This window comes from Haliotis cracherodii, unplaced genomic scaffold (genome assembly GCF_022045235.1).
Source record: "Haliotis cracherodii isolate W230 unplaced genomic scaffold, xgHalCrac1.p SCAF_8, whole genome shotgun sequence".
Classification (NCBI taxonomy): domain Eukaryota; kingdom Metazoa; phylum Mollusca; class Gastropoda; order Lepetellida; family Haliotidae; genus Haliotis; species Haliotis cracherodii.
Genome location: NW_027266341.1, coordinates 34304065 through 34322176, shown reverse-complemented (window position 1 = coordinate 34322176; position 18112 = coordinate 34304065). Strand labels below are relative to the sequence as shown.

At 44.0% G+C, this 18112-nt stretch overlaps 1 protein-coding gene across 1 annotated transcript in view; it reads left to right on the top strand.

Moving 5' to 3' along the window:
- The window catches only part of LOC139450634 (bridge-like lipid transfer protein family member 1), a 92042-nt gene that overhangs the window by 29935 nt on the left and 43995 nt on the right, over positions 1-18112 (top strand). The window contains exons 22-33 of the mRNA XM_071232420.1: positions 713-962; positions 1580-2493; positions 3601-3781; positions 4327-6589; positions 8426-8575; positions 9337-9430; positions 10026-10241; positions 12857-13082; positions 13906-13995; positions 14625-14864; positions 15531-15659; positions 16638-16758. Coding sequence (XP_071088521.1) covers positions 713-962; positions 1580-2493; positions 3601-3781; positions 4327-6589; positions 8426-8575; positions 9337-9430; positions 10026-10241; positions 12857-13082; positions 13906-13995; positions 14625-14864; positions 15531-15659; positions 16638-16758 — 4874 coding nt within the window. The remainder of the gene's footprint in view (positions 1-712; positions 963-1579; positions 2494-3600; positions 3782-4326; positions 6590-8425; positions 8576-9336; positions 9431-10025; positions 10242-12856; positions 13083-13905; positions 13996-14624; positions 14865-15530; positions 15660-16637; positions 16759-18112) is intronic.

Here is an 18112-nt window from a genome sequence, read left to right as displayed (position 1 = left end):
CAAAACAGATAAGTTTATGATGTAATCAAGAACAAAAAACTGTTCATCTATCCAGGGACTGCCTCTGTGGTCTAGGGATAGAGCGTCTGCCCAGAGAGAAGGTCGGTCGTTCCCTGTCCGCATCATACTATATAAGAGATGAAACTTGTTGTTACTCTGTCTGTTCCTTGGCATTAATACTATGTCTGAGTGGGGTATCCATGTTAAAGTGCAACATGGTATCTCAGTGGACTGGCACTGTAATACTGACATTAGTCGGATTGAATCTAGGTACATTGAAGCTGTGACACCCTGCCTGGCCAGCATGCATCCGTCTGCCCTGATCGACCGTCTGCACAGCCACTGTAATACTGACATTAGTCAGATTAGTAGTCTAGTATGTGACATTAAGCCCATTCCAACTCACCTCATCTCCCCAGATACATTGAAGCTGTGACACCCTGCCTGGCCAGCATGCATCCGTCTGCCCTGATCGACCGTCTGCACAGCCACTGTAATACTGACATTAGTCAGATTAGTAATCTAGTATGTGACATTAAGCCCATTCCAACTCACCTCATCTCCCCAGATACATTGAAGCTGTGACACCCTGCCTGGCCAGCATGCATCCGTCTGCCCTGATCGACCGTCTGCACAGCCACTGTAATACTGACATTAGTCAGATTAGTAATCTAGTATGTGACATTGAGCCCATTCCACCTCATCTACCTAGGTACATTGAAGCTGTGACACCCTGCCTGGCCAGCATGCATCCGTCTGCCCTGATCGACCGTCTGCACAGCCACTGCCTGGACCAGCTGAAGCAGCAGAATAACTTGAAGAAGGGCCAGACCGGGAACCCGGACGACCAGGACCAGCCCGCCGACTTCCACCCCAACCTCTCCCAGAAGAGCAGCACCGACAGGAGAACCAGCGATGTCGTGAAGACCTCCTCCCTCCAGGCATTCTTCTCACTGCCTAAGGTGATATTTTGATGCTGGTTCTACCCTATTGCTGACAGTTTCCTTTAGAATGAGAAGCAATATTCACTTGGGCAGATGCATACCATTAACAGATTCAAGTCTGGACTTAACTTAAGTCTAGTCTATTTTTCTCTTGTTTAAGGAATAAGCCTGCCTTGTGCTAAGCATTGCAAATTCTTTAATCAAAATGTTTACTTTAAAACAAAATTCAGTGTTAATTTGAAATATGTTCATTTAAAAAATTTTGTGGTTGGTAATGAATGTTTTAAGATTTTTTTCTTTATGACATTGGGACGGTCCGGCAACCGAGTGGTTAATGCGTTTCGCTTTTCACACCGAAGACCTGGCTTTGATTCCCAATATGGGTACCATGTGTGAAGCCCATTTATGGTGTCCCCCATCGTGATATTGCTGGAATATTGCTAAAAGCAGCGTAAAACCACACTCACACTTTATGACACTGACCAAACTGTTCCCTTGACAACATTTTGTTATTTTGCTTCCTGATTCATGGGATATTGATCAGCATGAATAAACACTTGTCTGGTCTGATTCAGGAAAATATCATCTCATTTACTGCAGTTTTTTTAGGTTTGATATGGTTGATTTTTTTTCAGATTAACCTATGTGTTATGCAAGCCTCTTTGGTGGAGGAGGTGATATCGTTTGCCGTGCTGGACAACATCAACGACCTGACTGCCGTGTCACTGATGGCCGTCTGTGTGGATGGCATCAAGTGTCAGCTGCTCTCCAACACCCACCACTGTAAGAAGCTGACCGGTGACCCAGGCCCGAGACGGACAAGCACCACCCCAGTCCAGCAACGCACCAGGCATGACTCTAGTGACACAGAACAGTCCATTGAACACACACGAGAAGAGAACGTCGGAACACTCAAACTGAACCGGATCCATTGTCAGTTGAGAAGGTTGTTAAAACACAGCAACTTCTCTGATAACGTTGTCTTGACAGCAATCCCTGAACACAGGTCCAATGTACTATTTACCTTTGATCAAGACGGGTCAAGTTCGGTGTCACATATACCAGTGTCACCACGCAAGAGACTCTCGAGACAAGCCAGCAGGGACTCACGTGATGGAGGCTTTGACGCCACAATCGGTGTCATCATGTTCGAATGTGGCCTTGAGGAGGTGTCTGTGACGGCGGTGCGGAGGCTGGGGTACAAGGACACAATGGACATGCACCTTCAGCAGAAGATGGACAACATTGAGAAGGCGCTGCAGGAGCTGCAGGAATGTACTCGCGAGGAAATCGAGCAGCTGACAGAGAGCGGGACAAGTCCAACGGACCACGAGCCGATGAGCTCCCCCTCCAGCCATCACTCATCAGAGTCCATGTCGTCATGGGATTCCCGCCTGTCCCTGGCTTCCAATGTCTCTGGTCTCCCTCCGCCCACTCCAGAACCTCTGCAAGGAGATGCATCCAATGGGAGACTCAGACTCAAGACAATATGGCTGAGCTTTGCTGCACCACCGCCAATATCAATAAAGAAGAAAGTGGACTTCACAAGGTAAGGATCCGTTTGGGATCCACTGATTAGACCATTATTAATATCCATATTATAACTTGATTGTGTAGTCGTCATTTTATAGTAATAATCATAATGATCTCCCCTCGAAGAATTCCAAAGCAGAATAAACCACTTGCCAAACAACTACTCATGTGGGGATGGAATGGTTACATTAGGAGTATATGAACACACAATGCCATTTAGAAAGAGGTCAAATGTTATATTTGGGATAACACTTTCTTAGTAAAGTACAGATTCTAGTGCTTTTTTTATTTGAGTCCCATTCAGGATTCGAACCCACTCAGCCATCATGGCTTCCAAATGATGTGGAATCCTTGGTGGCTGAGTTGGTTAGATCGCTGACTTTGTGTGCTGGTGATTAGGTGCCTTACACTGGCAGTGTGGGTTCAAATCCTGGATAGGGCTCAACCCAAAGCACTAGAATCTGTACTTTATGAAGAAAGTGTTACCCGGTATCCCAAATATAACATTTACTACAAATAGGAATGTTGGTCTTTCGAATCCAGACAGCAAGGATCATGGATACTGCTATACTACTTAACATTTGCAAAGGAACACAATATTTATATTTAGTCGAAGGTGCGGTCCTTAGGAAATCTTGAGTAGTACATGTTTAAGCCTCTGTTTTACTGAGACTCCATTATTTACAGCTGCTGTGATATGACCTGGATGTTTCCAAATGTCCTTCTGTTTCATCTGCCTTTTCCAATGTGAAGTTATATTCTGTACATGCAGCTTGTAAGTTTTTATGAGATGCTACCCAGTTGTCTAAGGTGCTGTGATTCGCTGTGCAGAGTTGCGCCCATTAGGCACGCCAGAAACTTATGATTGTGGGTTCGAATCCCGGTTCGCCCCGATTATGTTTCTAGGTTCGTCAGCACCATACCCGTGCTCTTGGGTTCTTCTGAAGTGGTAGACGTCTGATACCTGCATCACTTCGGGCTTCCTCCCACATTAAGCTGACGTGCCATGATATAACTAGAATACTGTTAAAAACGGCATTAAACCCAACTCACTCACTCACTCACTAATAAGATGCTGATGTATATTCGTGATTACAAAGTAGGTTATGACCCCCCATTTCAGACTGGACTGGAATTTGCTGAGCACAGCCACGCCAGCCATCAATGCCTGGCTGAACCCCTGTGACCGTGCCATGCTGTCGGTGAAGCACCTTGTGAGCGAGCTGACCAAGCGGAACAGTTCTGTGATGGCTTGCATCATGACACAAGCCCTGGAAGAGCAGGGCATCCATGTCTGCAACAAGGTGAACAACATGGAGTTTTGTTTGTTGTTAGCACCGTACTCAGTAACATTCAAGCTATATGATGGCAGTCTGTAAATAACTGGACCAGACAGTCCAGTAATTGATATCATGAGCATCGATCTCATGGTTAGACTGTGGTGTTTTCACAATCATACACTGCTGTACTTCAGTTTATTTCTTGTTCAGCAAGGTTATGGTCTAGAAGTAAACATATATTTATCCATGATTACTGAAGGTCAGTGGTTTTGCCTGGGAGGATGGGTTCATCATGCTCCAGAACTGAATCTGATTTCAATCTATGAAGCCAATTATTGATGTTCGTCACCAAAAGCTGAGGGGGGCATAAAAAATTTCTCACTGAATCAGTTAACCCTGTTTTGAAAGAATGTATACTTAACAAATAAGATTAGGGATCATGAATATTTTGGTCCCTAACCTATTTTGTTCATTATGTTATAGATTTTTTAATCAAAATAATGGTTTTTATTTTGCCTGAAGTTTAACCCTTTTCCAAGATGATCCCTTGAACCTGTCCTTGATTGCAGAGTAAGTTTGGGAAGATGACCAGTCTGTCTAAGACCCTACAGGATGAGCCCTCCAGCCAGCTCCTGACTGTGCTGCGGAAATACCTGCACATCCATGGCTGTGGCAGCATAGAGAGAGCAGTGTTGTCGGAGACCGCCCCTCAACTCATCACGATGCAGAAGGGCATCCTGGCTCTCACCCGTCAGTGGAAGAACGTGCTGTACATGCCCTACATGTCCGACATCCACTTCAAGTCCAAGAAATCTGTCCGACCCTACAATGTAACTTTCTCCATCCCCAAACCGGAGAGCTCTGAGAACTTGTGTACAGATGATGGCGAAGGAACGATTGAACAGTTTGATGTTGTGGATGAGAAGACCTCCCTTTTGCAGGCTGAAGGGGGTCTGGTGATGAAGTCTACATCCAACCCAAGTCTCATCAGCAGAGGCGGGCCGTCTAGCAGTGCAGCTGGGAGGGTGGATCACGGACACGATGGTGTGAGCACTGTGTCAACCTCATCATTTCAACCAAAGAAGTTCCTAGCTACAGTCAGATCTCGGGGCCGTGGAGCATTCCCTAATCCAGTGTTAAGCTGTATGGACTCGCCCGAACGCAAGGTTGAACAGACGCAAACAGCAGCTACCCTGAGCCCTCCTACAGCCATGCCGAGGAATGACAGCAACTTCAGCTTCATGTCAGCCGCAGATAGTATATCTTCAATAGATCAGGCCATAGCTTCAACCCCTCCTCACACTCCTCTGAGGACAAGTGGCCAGAAACAGCTACACCTGAAGAACAGGTACAGCAAGATCACAGACATGTACCAGTGGATGACGGCACAGCAAGAAGACTTCAAGGATCCTCTCGATGATGGCACCAACTATGGGCGAACACATGAGAACATGTCAACTGGATTTGGCAGCGCTTGGAGCCAGGATGACAGTAGGACGGACGTTAATGAGGAGTACCTCACAATGGCCACCTCCATCATGCAGTTGGCTGATGCACAGCTGCTGTTCCGGCCACTGTTGCAGAGCCTTGGTTTGCATGTTGAAGGAGTCAGACCTTCAGCGATGATGAAAAAGTTTGGAGGGCACTTGCTACTTCAGGCCAATCTTGATATCCTGAAGATCCAGATAGCTGAATCGGAAGCCTCCTATTCCAAGGGTAGTCACAAGGGGAAGGGGAAGAGTAAGAAATATCGCCTCAACATGAACGCAGGAAACTCAGCATTTTCTTGTGAAGGGTTCGGGGTGAATATTTCCATGAAAGATGTTGTGGACTTTGGTCAGAAAGATGCCGGTGTTGGCGGAAGGTCAAAGAGATTTCCATGGAAATTTGCAATGCATAAACTAGAGGCTAAGCCGACCACCCTGCAAGTGAACTTCTTGATCAAATGTCAGGCCATCACTCAGCATGTGGACATGGCCTTGTTGAGACTGGTCCACCAAGTGGTCACTATGGTGGACAATATCAAAGAAACTCAGGTGGAACTGAAGCAGAGGAGGTCCGGTTTTGAATGGGTGAAGACCCACAGGAAACAGGAGTCCAAGGACTCTACGTCCAGTGCAGACACACAGCAATCGGATCTGTCAAAAGTTGACCAGCCATCTGCAGAGACTCAAATATCTACACCTGATCAGAGTCTTTGTTCCGACACACTAATCCAAGAATCAGAAAAACATGTTGCAAAGACTCCTAAAAGTGTATCCTCATTCCGGCTTGCCCTTGATTCTAAACGGCCAGACAAACTCCCTCTTACAAGTTCATCCAAAAAATCCCAACTCCGATTCGCCAAAGAACCAAAACGTAGATCCGACATAACTGTTACTCCGAGTCAACATTCCGAAGTCCTGACTCCACCTCAGTCTCTGAATCTGAGTGATTCGGTGACGATGGACCTGGTGGACACTTCCTCTCCAGCCCTGGCCGAGAAGACGATCGTGGATGAGATCAAGGAGAGCACACCCCAATGCTGGCGACATCTGTATCACCTCCTGGAGCTCTACTCCACCATGCCCGAACCCAAGACTGTCCTCAGGAAGCCCGGGATGCAGAAGCTGCCCATCATTGAGGAGGAGGAGCCGGAGAGTGAAATGAAGCGGGACAACAGCAAACTCGGTTCGGGCAGTCTGAAGCGAGACAGCAGCAAGATGGGGTCTGGCATCACCCTGCAGGATGAGGAAGGGAAGATTCCTGATATGGGCAATGAGGAGCAGGACATCGGTGTGAAGGGTCCTTCCCTTGCACAGACCTCCTTCATCAGAACAAGGTTCAAACAGAGTAAGTGTGAGGAAGTTGCAAATAGGGCTGTGAGTTAGTAATAATTTTTTCCTGGTAATACTGAATGAAAATATGTCAATTAGTCATATATTGACTCATGATACCATAGGCAATAAGGGAATATTGCAGACAGCATTTCAGAGTCAGAACCAGTTGATTGTCCCGAGCTCAGTTAGTTTATGCTGCAATTCACTGTGTAGAGTTGCGTCCCTTGCCTTATGCCTTGCCTTGCCAGAATCTGATGATCGTGGGGTAAAATCCTTGATTTGATTTTTGGTTTGTCCGCACCATTCCCATGCTTGGGGGGTTCACCATAATGGTATACAACCAACACGTACATCATACCACTTTAAGCTTACAAGCAGCTTTCAACTAAACTCTTTACTTTTCCTCTCTTGATCTGCAGAATTATCAGGCTGTGTTCAAGTGTATTTCAGCATAGATGCAACACATCACAACCTACGTGCATGCTATAACAGTGCAGTAATCCTCAACACGACCCCACCTCACCTCACCTCACCTCACCTCACCTCACCTCACCTCACCAGATCAACATTATCAATGGACATGAAGTAAAAAGAGATTATTATACGAGAATGTGTGTCATATGGGAGAATGTGTGTCATTATGGGAGTTTTTTTACCATATCCCTGGCAAGATGTATTTAGATACATGTATCAATCAGTCTAGTCATGCATACACTGAAGTTTGCTTGGGTTGAATGGTTGCATAGTCAGAAAGAAATGCAAATATTAGTGTCCTGTATTGTAACCACAGAGTTCTAGATATTTTTTGTCATTAAACAGTATATCATATGACTAACCACGGGTTCAGGTAGTCGTGTGGGTACCCGGGTCCTACTCAGAACCTACCCGACGCGGGTACCGAGTTACCCATCCCTGCCCTAGTGTCATACTGATTTTACGAAACGAGTGTCAGAATTCTTGTATTTACCCAGTGAGAGCGAGGGTAATACATGAATTCTTACTCGAGTTTCGTAAAATCAGTTTGACATATGCTCATAGAATATTCTCTATTTACGTCATGTCCATTGACACCTGTGTAGGAAAATGCCGTGATCACCGACGCTGTCCTAGAAAAACACAATTTGTTTTATGACATCAACAATCTTCAGGTATGACGTCATATCTAGAGTGACATCACTATAAGATTTGAATGAAGTCAACAATGACATTCGGATGGCTGAAACAATACACTGGTGCGCAAGAAGTGATATTTGCACTAGTGCACATATGATTTTTTTAACGCAGTTAATTCTATGGGTAATAGGGGGCACGGGTGGCCCAGTTGTCTAAGGTGCATCGATTCGCTGTGAAGAGTTGCGTCCCTTTGGCACGCCAGAAACCTATGATTGTGGGTTCGAATCCCGGTTCGCCCGGATTATGTTTCTAGGTTTGTCAGCACCATACCCATGCTCATGGGTTTCACCGAAGTGGTAAACGTCTGAGACCTGCATCACTTTGGGCTTTCCTCCCACATTAAGCTGACACGCCATGATATAACTGGAATAATGTTAAAAGCGGCGTTAAACCCAACTGACTGACTCACTCACTCACTCACTCACTCACTCACTCACTATTGGTAATAATTCAGTATATGTATTAGTAGGAATCTTGATTACTTTTAAAGTCTTACAGACAAGCAGAAACTTCCTCATGTTCTACAAAGTCCTTCTGGATGGGCTGTGTAATTTCTGTAAATGAGACTCATCAGCTGAAATATCTGCATTCATTTTTATGCTTACTTTACATGTTGAATGGATGTACCATTGCCCGGCTGCTACTTCCTGTTGTGATGCTGCAGTTTCTCCTGCAGGTATCTACATCGGAGAGAGCATCCCCCTGGTGGTGTACGGCATCGCCAAGATCGAGAAGGTGCAGGTGCTGGCAGTGCTGTCTGGCCTCAAGCTGGAGGCAGAGCTACGCAGGGTGCACGCCAGCGGGACCTACAAGGAACGGGTTAAAGGTCAGAATCACTTTATTATCCCTGCCACGAAGTGGAAGGGGGATATAGGAATGGGTGCTGTCTGTCTGTCCTGTCTGTCCATCCATCACATTTCATTTCCAGAGCCTGAACTCAAAGACCATGAGAGATAGCTTAACCAATCTTGGCACATGGACAGGTCCAGTAGTAAACTGGTGCCTTTGGACAGTTTGGAATTTGTGAAAATTTATTTTTCGAGTTTCCATAGCAACAATTTTGAAAATGGCGGCAGATCTTGAAAAACATACAATATTTCTTGCCTTGCACACAACCGGACATGTCATATTGGTGGGGGATATAAGTATTTCATGCTTATTCATTTGGGCCTAGTCACAATAAGATATTCAGGGTCTAGGAAGGGTTGTGAAAACTAATGCACAATTGGGGAGGTTCAAATCTGATTTGTGTGATCTTTTCTTAAACTTGGAGGTGGTACTAGTGACCCAGTAGGTCTGAGTGGCACAATGTGTTGAACAGAATTGCATCCCTTAGTCACGCCAGGATCCGATGAGTTTGAATCACAGATTTACCTCTATTATGACCTTTGATCTGCTAGCACCATACTTAAGGTGAATCTCTAAGATAGGCATCAATTCAGGGATTGCTCCCAAAAGCGGACACACAGTGATAAAACAGAAATACTTTGCAGAATCCAAACAAAAGCTGAACATATTCTGATATGTTATGTCCATTGTTTTACTTTCACTTGTTTCTGTGTGTTGAGATAACCCTTGTGTGTGCAGGTTTCCTGCATCGGAAGTCATCGGACTCCTCGTTCACGGCCCACGTGGGACACACGATGATTGTGCTGCTGGAGGGGGTACCACCAAGCATGCAGTGAGTGCACCGATCACAACCTGCAACAGTTGCTTTACACACAGCTTACCACACTACATCATTGTGTATACCAGTGATTTATCCAGGATTACAAACTGAGTGCTTTTGGCAGTCAAATTAGAGAACATTTTGTTTGTTCAAAATTGGGAGTTTTTTAAAGTTTCTTATATTCAGAGGTCTTTGTAATCATGTGAAAGGCATTGTTTCTAAAACCTGTGAAGATCTGTGTTAGAAAAGTTCTTCAACAACCCATGCTTGCTGTAAAAGGCGACTTTGCTTAATGTAAGGGCAGACCAACGGGATCAGGTGGTCAGGCCCACTGACTTGCTTGATGCATGACATTGTGTCCCAATTGCCTAGATCAATACTCATGATGTCAATCACTGATTGTCTTGTCCATATATTTATAGACCGCCGTCATATAGCTGGAATATTGCTGAGTGAGGCATTAAACAACAAACAAACAAAACATACAAACAGTGTTTCCAAACTAATGGGGCATCCCATATATTATTGTTTAAAATCCCATCAATGCCATATCTCCCATCTTTTGCCAGACGTGCAAGCTCGAGTGAAATGTTTGCTTGTATTCCAGGACTGTGGTGACTGTGAACATCCGTAAGTCCCAGGCCTTGCACACCACGGTGATGCGACGAGCCAAGGAGCACAACTCCGCGCTGGCTTCTATCGGCCATATTGACATCGACATCCCACAACACCCTGTGGTGCTCCACGGCATGATGACTCGCAGCTCCAGGCAACTGACGTCAACGCTGCAGGAGTTTGGATGGCCGCTGTCCAGAACAGCCAGGTAAGCTAGGACAACTTGGGATTAACGCTGCAGGAGTTCGGCAAACTTGCGGAACTAATTCTTCACAAATACCACTTGAACAGTCACTCATGCGGTTACAATCACAACAAACAGACACTTTGAAACTTCTGTTTAAGGTTTTCTGGGTATCAAGGGTATCTGGGTATACAGATTTCTTCAAAGTAAAATACTGGAACACATTCTCAAGTATATTTTCTCTTTGAATTTATTTAATATTCAAAGTAACTTAAAATACAGTGTTTCAATTTATGATAAAATGGTGCAGCCAATATTTTGGTGGTGCAACCTGATCAATTCACTTGGTTGGACCACGTGCAGGTAATAAAACAGAATAAAATCATACCCTGAACTACCATAATAATAGTTTAACTCAGTAGGAGAAAGTGAGATATCAGAGGTGCTTACCATTACCACGTCTCCATAATCATTACAATTTTCAACAGTATTACAGTTATATCACGGCATGTCGGGTTAATGTGGGAGGAAAGCCCAGACGTTAAGAGTGTTTAGACAACTATTAGCTGAAGGGACGTTTCATTTAATATTACATTAAAAAATATACCATAGTTTCCGATTTCTTTGAAATAACTGTTCAGCGATTGTGGAAATATGTGAACAGTATTCCGAATGTAAATGACATGTGCCTTGATGACCCCTTAAGATAGCGTCGATGTCACTCACAATGGCAGACGTCAATAGAAATTTTAAATGAAAAACGGACAAAAAATGTCAAATTGAAAGATGCAGCAATTAACCCCATCGTCGGTTCTGTACTGATAAGTAAGTTATATTAATTAAGATTAGTTGTTTATTCAGATATGACTGATAGAGCTGATGTAGGGTAGGCACCTAGGGGGGATGGAAATGGTGTTTGGGAAGAGCATATGCTCCATCTGTACCAACTCAACTGGGATGGTTAAGACAAGCTCCGTCCCGATTGACAGAAGAGGTCCGCAGTACCTATCATAATAACAACTGATAGCACCTCGTTTACATACCTACAACATACATGGTTCGTACAGGCTTAAGAAGGCCTTGAATTTAAAGGCCTCTCTTGAAAAGCCTTGATTTTTGGTGTCAACCTTCAAAAGCCTTGAAAATCACCAACAAGACATTGAATTTGAACAGAATGACATTTACTTGTTATTATAAGTATTAAAGCACACAATAATATAAACCAAGGATGTTTAAGTGAGATTTATCACAATGATAGCTATGTGTGCTAAAGACAATGAAGAATTCGTGACAAACTTAATTTCATTTTTTGTTGGGTGTGAAAATAAAGGTTGTCTGATAGTCATACTGCTTTTAATAGTATACTATTATAGTATAGTATGCTTGTAGCGTTAGAAATTGGCACTAGTCCTATAGTCCTTGCCAAACTGCCCAATATGTAAGGTATCATAAGGACAAGTAGAAATTTGCCATTTTTTTAGGATTTTGCTATTTGTCATTATTATAAGGACAAGTTGACTAAAACAGTTTGTTTCTATCGCTAGCTGGATTTAATAAAATAATAACACACTGAGGCTAATAACCCAACTAAAAAAGCCTTGAAAATGATAGTTTGAAAAGCCTTGAAAAGGCCTTGAATATTGATGTTCCATGTCTATATGAACCTTGGACATACACCCAAAAGAGATGGGTTTATAATGACAATGCCGGTGATCTTGGATTGTTGTGATCTCACATATGACCACTGGCATGGAATTATCTGTCTGCGTTGAGACTGTTTCTGTGGTCTGGTGGTAGCGCGTCCGCCCGGAAAGGGGAAGGTCTGGGGTTCGATCCCCGGCCGCGTCATACAAAAAGACGTTAAAAGAATGTACTTGTTGTTACCCTGTCTGGTGCTCGGCATTAAGGGGCTAAAACAAGGACTGGTCGGCTCGGAGTCAGTATACTGTGTCTGAGTGGGGTATTCATGTTAAACTGCGGCATGGTATCTCAGTGAGCTAGCACTATAAATCGGCATCAGTCCGGACTAGTACAAGCAGCTACACACACGTGCATGCACGTCGCTATATAAGTGCAATAATCTTGGACGCGACGTTAAACCCAATTTCACCTCACCACCTCATCTGTCTGCGTTGTCTTACCATATGTCATTGATAGATGTTTTGCTATCAACCACTGGTTTGTCCTATCAAGGATCATTTGATTATGGACTGCAGCAGAAAACAGCTATCACTCATCTTCCAGGTACATCACTTGTCAGACTACCAACTGGAATTTTCAGTTACCTACCATGTCTAAAACTGAAAATGACCCATGAAGATCTGGATTAGAATAGGCCTTCAGCAACCCTTGTTTGACATAAGAGGCCACTAAAGGGGTCGGATCATCAAGTTCGTTCACTTGGTTGATGCATGTCATCATATCCCAACTGCGTGGATCAGTGCTCATGATGTCAACACTGGATTGTCTGGTCCAGACTGGATTATTTACAGACCACCATCATATAGCTGGAATATTGCTGATTGCGGCGTTAAATAACAAACAAACATTCAAACAATTAAAACTGAAAGTACACAAATGCAATTATGCATGTGGTAGATTTAGTTTTTCTCTCATTGTCTTGCATTGTGTGTGTGCAGCAAGCCATCGCAGCCTGACGTTGTGGACGGTGAGGTGAAGGAGGAGGTGAAGAAGGAACAGACGGAGCAGTCGGAGAACAAGGCCCCAGGGAAACCCCGCCGCACGGGGCAGCCTCCCCCTCCCTCCGTCAGCAAGCCCGTCACCCTGCACATCCACTTCAAGACGGTGTTCCAGGGCATCACCACTGCAGCCTCCATACTCCCTTCTCTCAAAGCTCAACATAAGGTGAACACATTCATTGACTAAAACGTTGGGTCAACAGTAGTGTTCTTGACTTGAGAGCACTTGGAGCACTGATGAGCCAGTGGTATTAGAATACTCAAGGCCATTTAGAACGTGGGCAAATGTAACAAATGTTATATGCTATTAGGAAGTGGTCAAATTGGACAAATGTACATATTCTAGTACTTTTTTCATTGAGTCCCATCAGGGGTTCATGTCATGTAGGGGTGGTCGGGTAGCCTAGTGGTTAAAGCATTCGCTCGTCACGCCGAAGACCCGGGTTCAATTCCCGACATGGGTACAATGTGTGAAGCCTATTTCTGGTGTCCCCCGCCATGATATTGCTGGAATATTGCTAAAAGTGGCATAAAACCTCACTCACTCACTCACTTATGTCATGTAACTGAAATACTGTTCAAAGCAGCATTTAACACAATTCCGCCACCCCACCAATTTTTTTGTTTTGTTCTTCAAACCACTGTGAAATATATTGTGTCTTGCTGACATCACAAATAACAAAGAGGTGAGGCGACTTAGAGAGGGGTGGTCAGAAATGATAACCTAATGATTACTTTAAGCTGGCCCTGCCTCAGTAACTTCTTTGAGGGGCTGTAAAAGTTGGTGTTCTAAAAAAAGGTTAAGATATATGGATGACCAACTTCTTTGTGACAATTAGGAGCGATATTTTGGTGTAGGTTCTTGCTTGTGTGATAACGATGTTAGAACCTACACCGAAACGTCCTGCCAAATTGTAACAAAGAATTTATTCATCCATATGTCTAATCCTTACCTGTCTCAGTAGTTTGAGTCAAGTATTGTGTTTCAGACTGGGTCTATCACTGTAGCTGGCATGACAGGAAAGAAAGCAAGGTTCACGGTCGTCCTGCCCAAGCATACTCTCAGTTTCAGGTCAAAGGTGAGATCCTTGTCCCAGGGATGTTGATTTTCGCAGAAACCTAGCACAATCTAGGAATAGATATGTATTCAGATGTAAAGATGTGGGAACAGTTCCCACCTTTTCTTGCTCCTTTTGGCAACAAAATTCTGACTTATCTGCTCTCATGGCAGCTGAATTCATATGATGGGAGACCACAGGCAGATTGAGTTGTATGATCCCCAGGGAGCTGAGAATTAAATTTGAGTGCAGATCTATTGAAATGGGTAATAGTAATGTAGCACTGTCAGCATGCATCAGGGGTTGGAATACGCTGAGTGGAGCACTAAAAAACAAGCTAACAATGCCCTCAGCTCATTGAGGTGCTTGTAATGTTAACCTGTAACTGTCTTCTAATGGCAAAATCTAAGATCAAATTGTGATATCACTGAAATAGTGTTAAACCCAAACAAACTCAATGACTCTGGTGGCGCATTGGTATCAGCTGTCTACATCCACTGGCCATGGATTTGAATCCCAGCTTCATCCCAGTTTAAATACTTCATCCATCAGCAACATGCCCATGTGAATCTGGGCTCTCAGCCAACGTTAAACTGAATTACTGTTAAAAGCAGTTGTAATCCTCAACATTTGTGATATCATGACTGTAGGTGGTTACCACGGAGACCTCCATCCCCTCGTCTGCGAGTATCGAGCTGCCCCCAATCCACGTGTACGCAGACTACCGCCAGCACAAGGCCGGGGCTCCTGTGTCGGAGACGCTGACGGAGGGCCTCATCCTGAAGGCGGGGAGCTACATGAACGCTGTGGCCGAGGTGGGGATGCTGGAACATAGCCTAACAACGGACCTCCTCAACCATCTTGTGTTTGTACAGAAAGTCTTTATGAAGGTAACATCATTGTTCGTTATTGTTACGGGGCCGTGGGGTAGCCTGGTGTTTAAGGCGTTAGCTCAACAAGCCGAAGACCCGGGTTCGAATCCCAACATGGCTACAATGTGTGAAGCCAATTACTGATGTCCCCAGCCATGGTATTGCTGGAATATTGCTAAAAGCGGCTTAAAAACCATACTCACTCATTATTGTTGCAGCAGAGATGACAACTCTTACAATTTGGGCAGAATCATTACACCTTTTTCAACCAAATATTTAAGTAAAATATGTCACAAATTTTGTCAGAAACATGTAGCCTGAATTTTTTTTAAGCTGTAATTCTAGCTGTAAAATCGGTTTTAATTAAATTGTACCTTGAAGTCAACTTTGAAGTTCTTGCCAGATAAGTTATCTTGCTAAAATCTGAAAATTGGTGTGAAGTAGTTATCTGTTAATAATACTATGCTTTAGCTTGTGATGCGAAGGTTTACAGAGTTTGAGCACAAAAATATAAAGCAAGGCATTGTATATTCGTATTTATCCCTATCATGTAATCATTCACTTTTTGTATCAACAACATGGATTGTCAATGGCTTGCCACAGTGCTGTCGCTAGAACATTGCTGACCTGTTCTCATTCACTTGCTTTGTTGAAACAAAAATATGATGCTTTGTCTGTGGCCAGGAGGTGAACGAGGTCGTCCAGAAGGTGTCCGGGTCGGATCAGCCCATGAGACTGTGGTCCGAGGAGGAGAAGTCCACCCAGGCCGGTGACCCCGAGCCATTACTCTACTCCTTCTCCTTTAGGTTCAAGGTCAGTTGCCACTTCTTGTTGTAAAGATATCCCTCCTGCATTAAGCTGACATGTCGTGATATAACTGGAATATGTTAAACCCAACTCACTCACTTACTCAAAGAGTCCCTGAATTGCTTGTGGGTTTGACCAAAGTGTTAAACCTCTAAGACCTGCATCACTACCGGCTTCCCTTCCCTGTGAAGCTGACATGCCGCGATATAACTGGAAAACTGTTAAAAGCGGCATTAAACCCAACTCACTCACTCACTTACTCAAGAGGGCTGTTATATTGGGTGGACAGACTCTGTGACTTGATGATTGTGTGTTTTTGTACTTTGACAGCGTGGCTGGATGATTAAGAGGTTGACATGATGAAAGTGGAATATTGCTCACTACAGCAGAAACCCAACTCAATCACCATGCCATATCAGTTGACCCTACTTCTGTTATAAAGACAAGCTAGGTTATTTTGCCAGAAGTATGAAAAGCAAAAGGTTGTATGCCTGCTGAATTGCTTCTTCAAGTTCAAGGGACCGCCTCCGTGGTCTAATGGTAGAGCGTCCGCCCGGAGAGCGGAAGGTCCGGGGTTCGATCCCCGGCCGCGTCATACCAAAAGAAGTTAAAAGATGGTACTTGTTGTTACCCTGTCTGGCGCTCGGCATTAAGGGGCTAAAACAAGGACTGGTCGGCTCGGTGTCAGTATACTGTGTCTGAGTGGGGTATACGCAACATTAAACCCCATTTCACCTCACCTCAGGTTCAAGGACAGATAGGTTCTTGGGGTAGTCTAGTTGTTCATGCCTTGGCTCTTAATGCCAAAGACCTGGGTTCTATTCCACACCAAACTCACAGCAATACTGCAGTTGGTAGGACACCCTATTAGTATGAGATCATCACATGTTACAAATGCCTAAAGTTTTTCTGCCTTGTAATATTTTGTACGTTTCCTGCAGCTGTATAATATATCGGGGTTAATGATATCTGTGGTGCTTCCAGGGCATCCAGATCACAGCCACGACCCCGACCTCGAATGCGGTGAGACTGGAAACCGGGGAGATCGAGTTGGAGGTGTCCAACCGAGTGCACATGGCCGCCAGGGAGAGTCAGCCAGATCTAGGTAGCCACACACTACCTGACTCGTGTACAGACTCTTACCATACAGACAAGTCTATCGACTAAGCCATGATAAACCCAACTCACTCACTCACTCACTCACTCACTCACTCACTCACTCACTCACTCACTCACTCACTCACTCACTCACCCACCCACCCACCAACCCACTCACTCACTCACTCACTCACTCACTCACTCACTCACTCACTCACTCACTCACTCAAAAGAGCTGACTAAATTCTGTATTGGGTGGTCAGGCTCTGTGATTATTCAGAGGTTGCTATGATAGAAGTGGAATATTGCTCACTTCAGCATTAAACAGCATTCACTCAAACACTGTAAACATTCAACACATTTGGTGTTGCAGCTGTGCAGTCTAAATGCATATTGTCAGGTAAATAAATATGTGAAGAGCTGGGCCCTGTTTCCTAAAGTCATCTTAGTTCTAAGTCCAGATTAAGGAAACTGACGCAACACAGGGATTAGTGATATGGTATGGTACATAAAACTTAGAGACATGAAATTTGTTCAAAGATGTGGACAAGTAAGGTTTAGTCAGACACAAATTTGAATTTTTTGGGGAGATGCACTTGATGCATGTAGACATAGGTTGCATGTTGCAATAATTTCTTGCACTGGTGCATGTTTTATGTAGCTAAACTGAGACATGTACTGTAACATGTAATTTTCCCAAGGGCTCAGAAGAGGCTATGACTTTGTGTAAGAAATGACACACACCATCATGATGAGGAGGAAATCTAACACCTCTGATCAAATCTGGAAAATATACTTAAAATTAGAAAAGAAAAAAATTAATAATGTAAATTTTTAAACTTATCCTATCTCACACTATGAACTTACTCCTTGTTCTATCAATCTTTATGTGGAAATGTGCTTGAACAAAGTTTTCAGCTTCTAAGAACATTTCGCCAGAACACATCTCAGCATCACCCTGGTCAGCACCCCACAAAGGGACACAAACTGTAACCCTGTGCGGTGTGATTTTACACAACCTGATCACCTGACTACCCCTGCCACCTCATTTTCTTTATCATTGTCACCCTGTGTAGACGTGTCTTGGGTTTTACAGAATACAATCTTGTAGAGCTGATTTTCTGGAGACCCCTTCCGGAGTGGTTATAAGTGTACGCTGAATAGATCTCTCTTCATAGCTACAAGGTCGTTTCTATAGCAAAGTCCTACGTGAAAACATCTAACACTTTGTTATTCCCGATCTCATGATGTTACATCCAACTGGCATAAACGGCGCACATCGCTTGTTGTGGCGTTTTTACCCATTCACGATCCCTTGTCTTTATGACTCTAGGCAGTGTTATAGATTCTCTATGTGTATC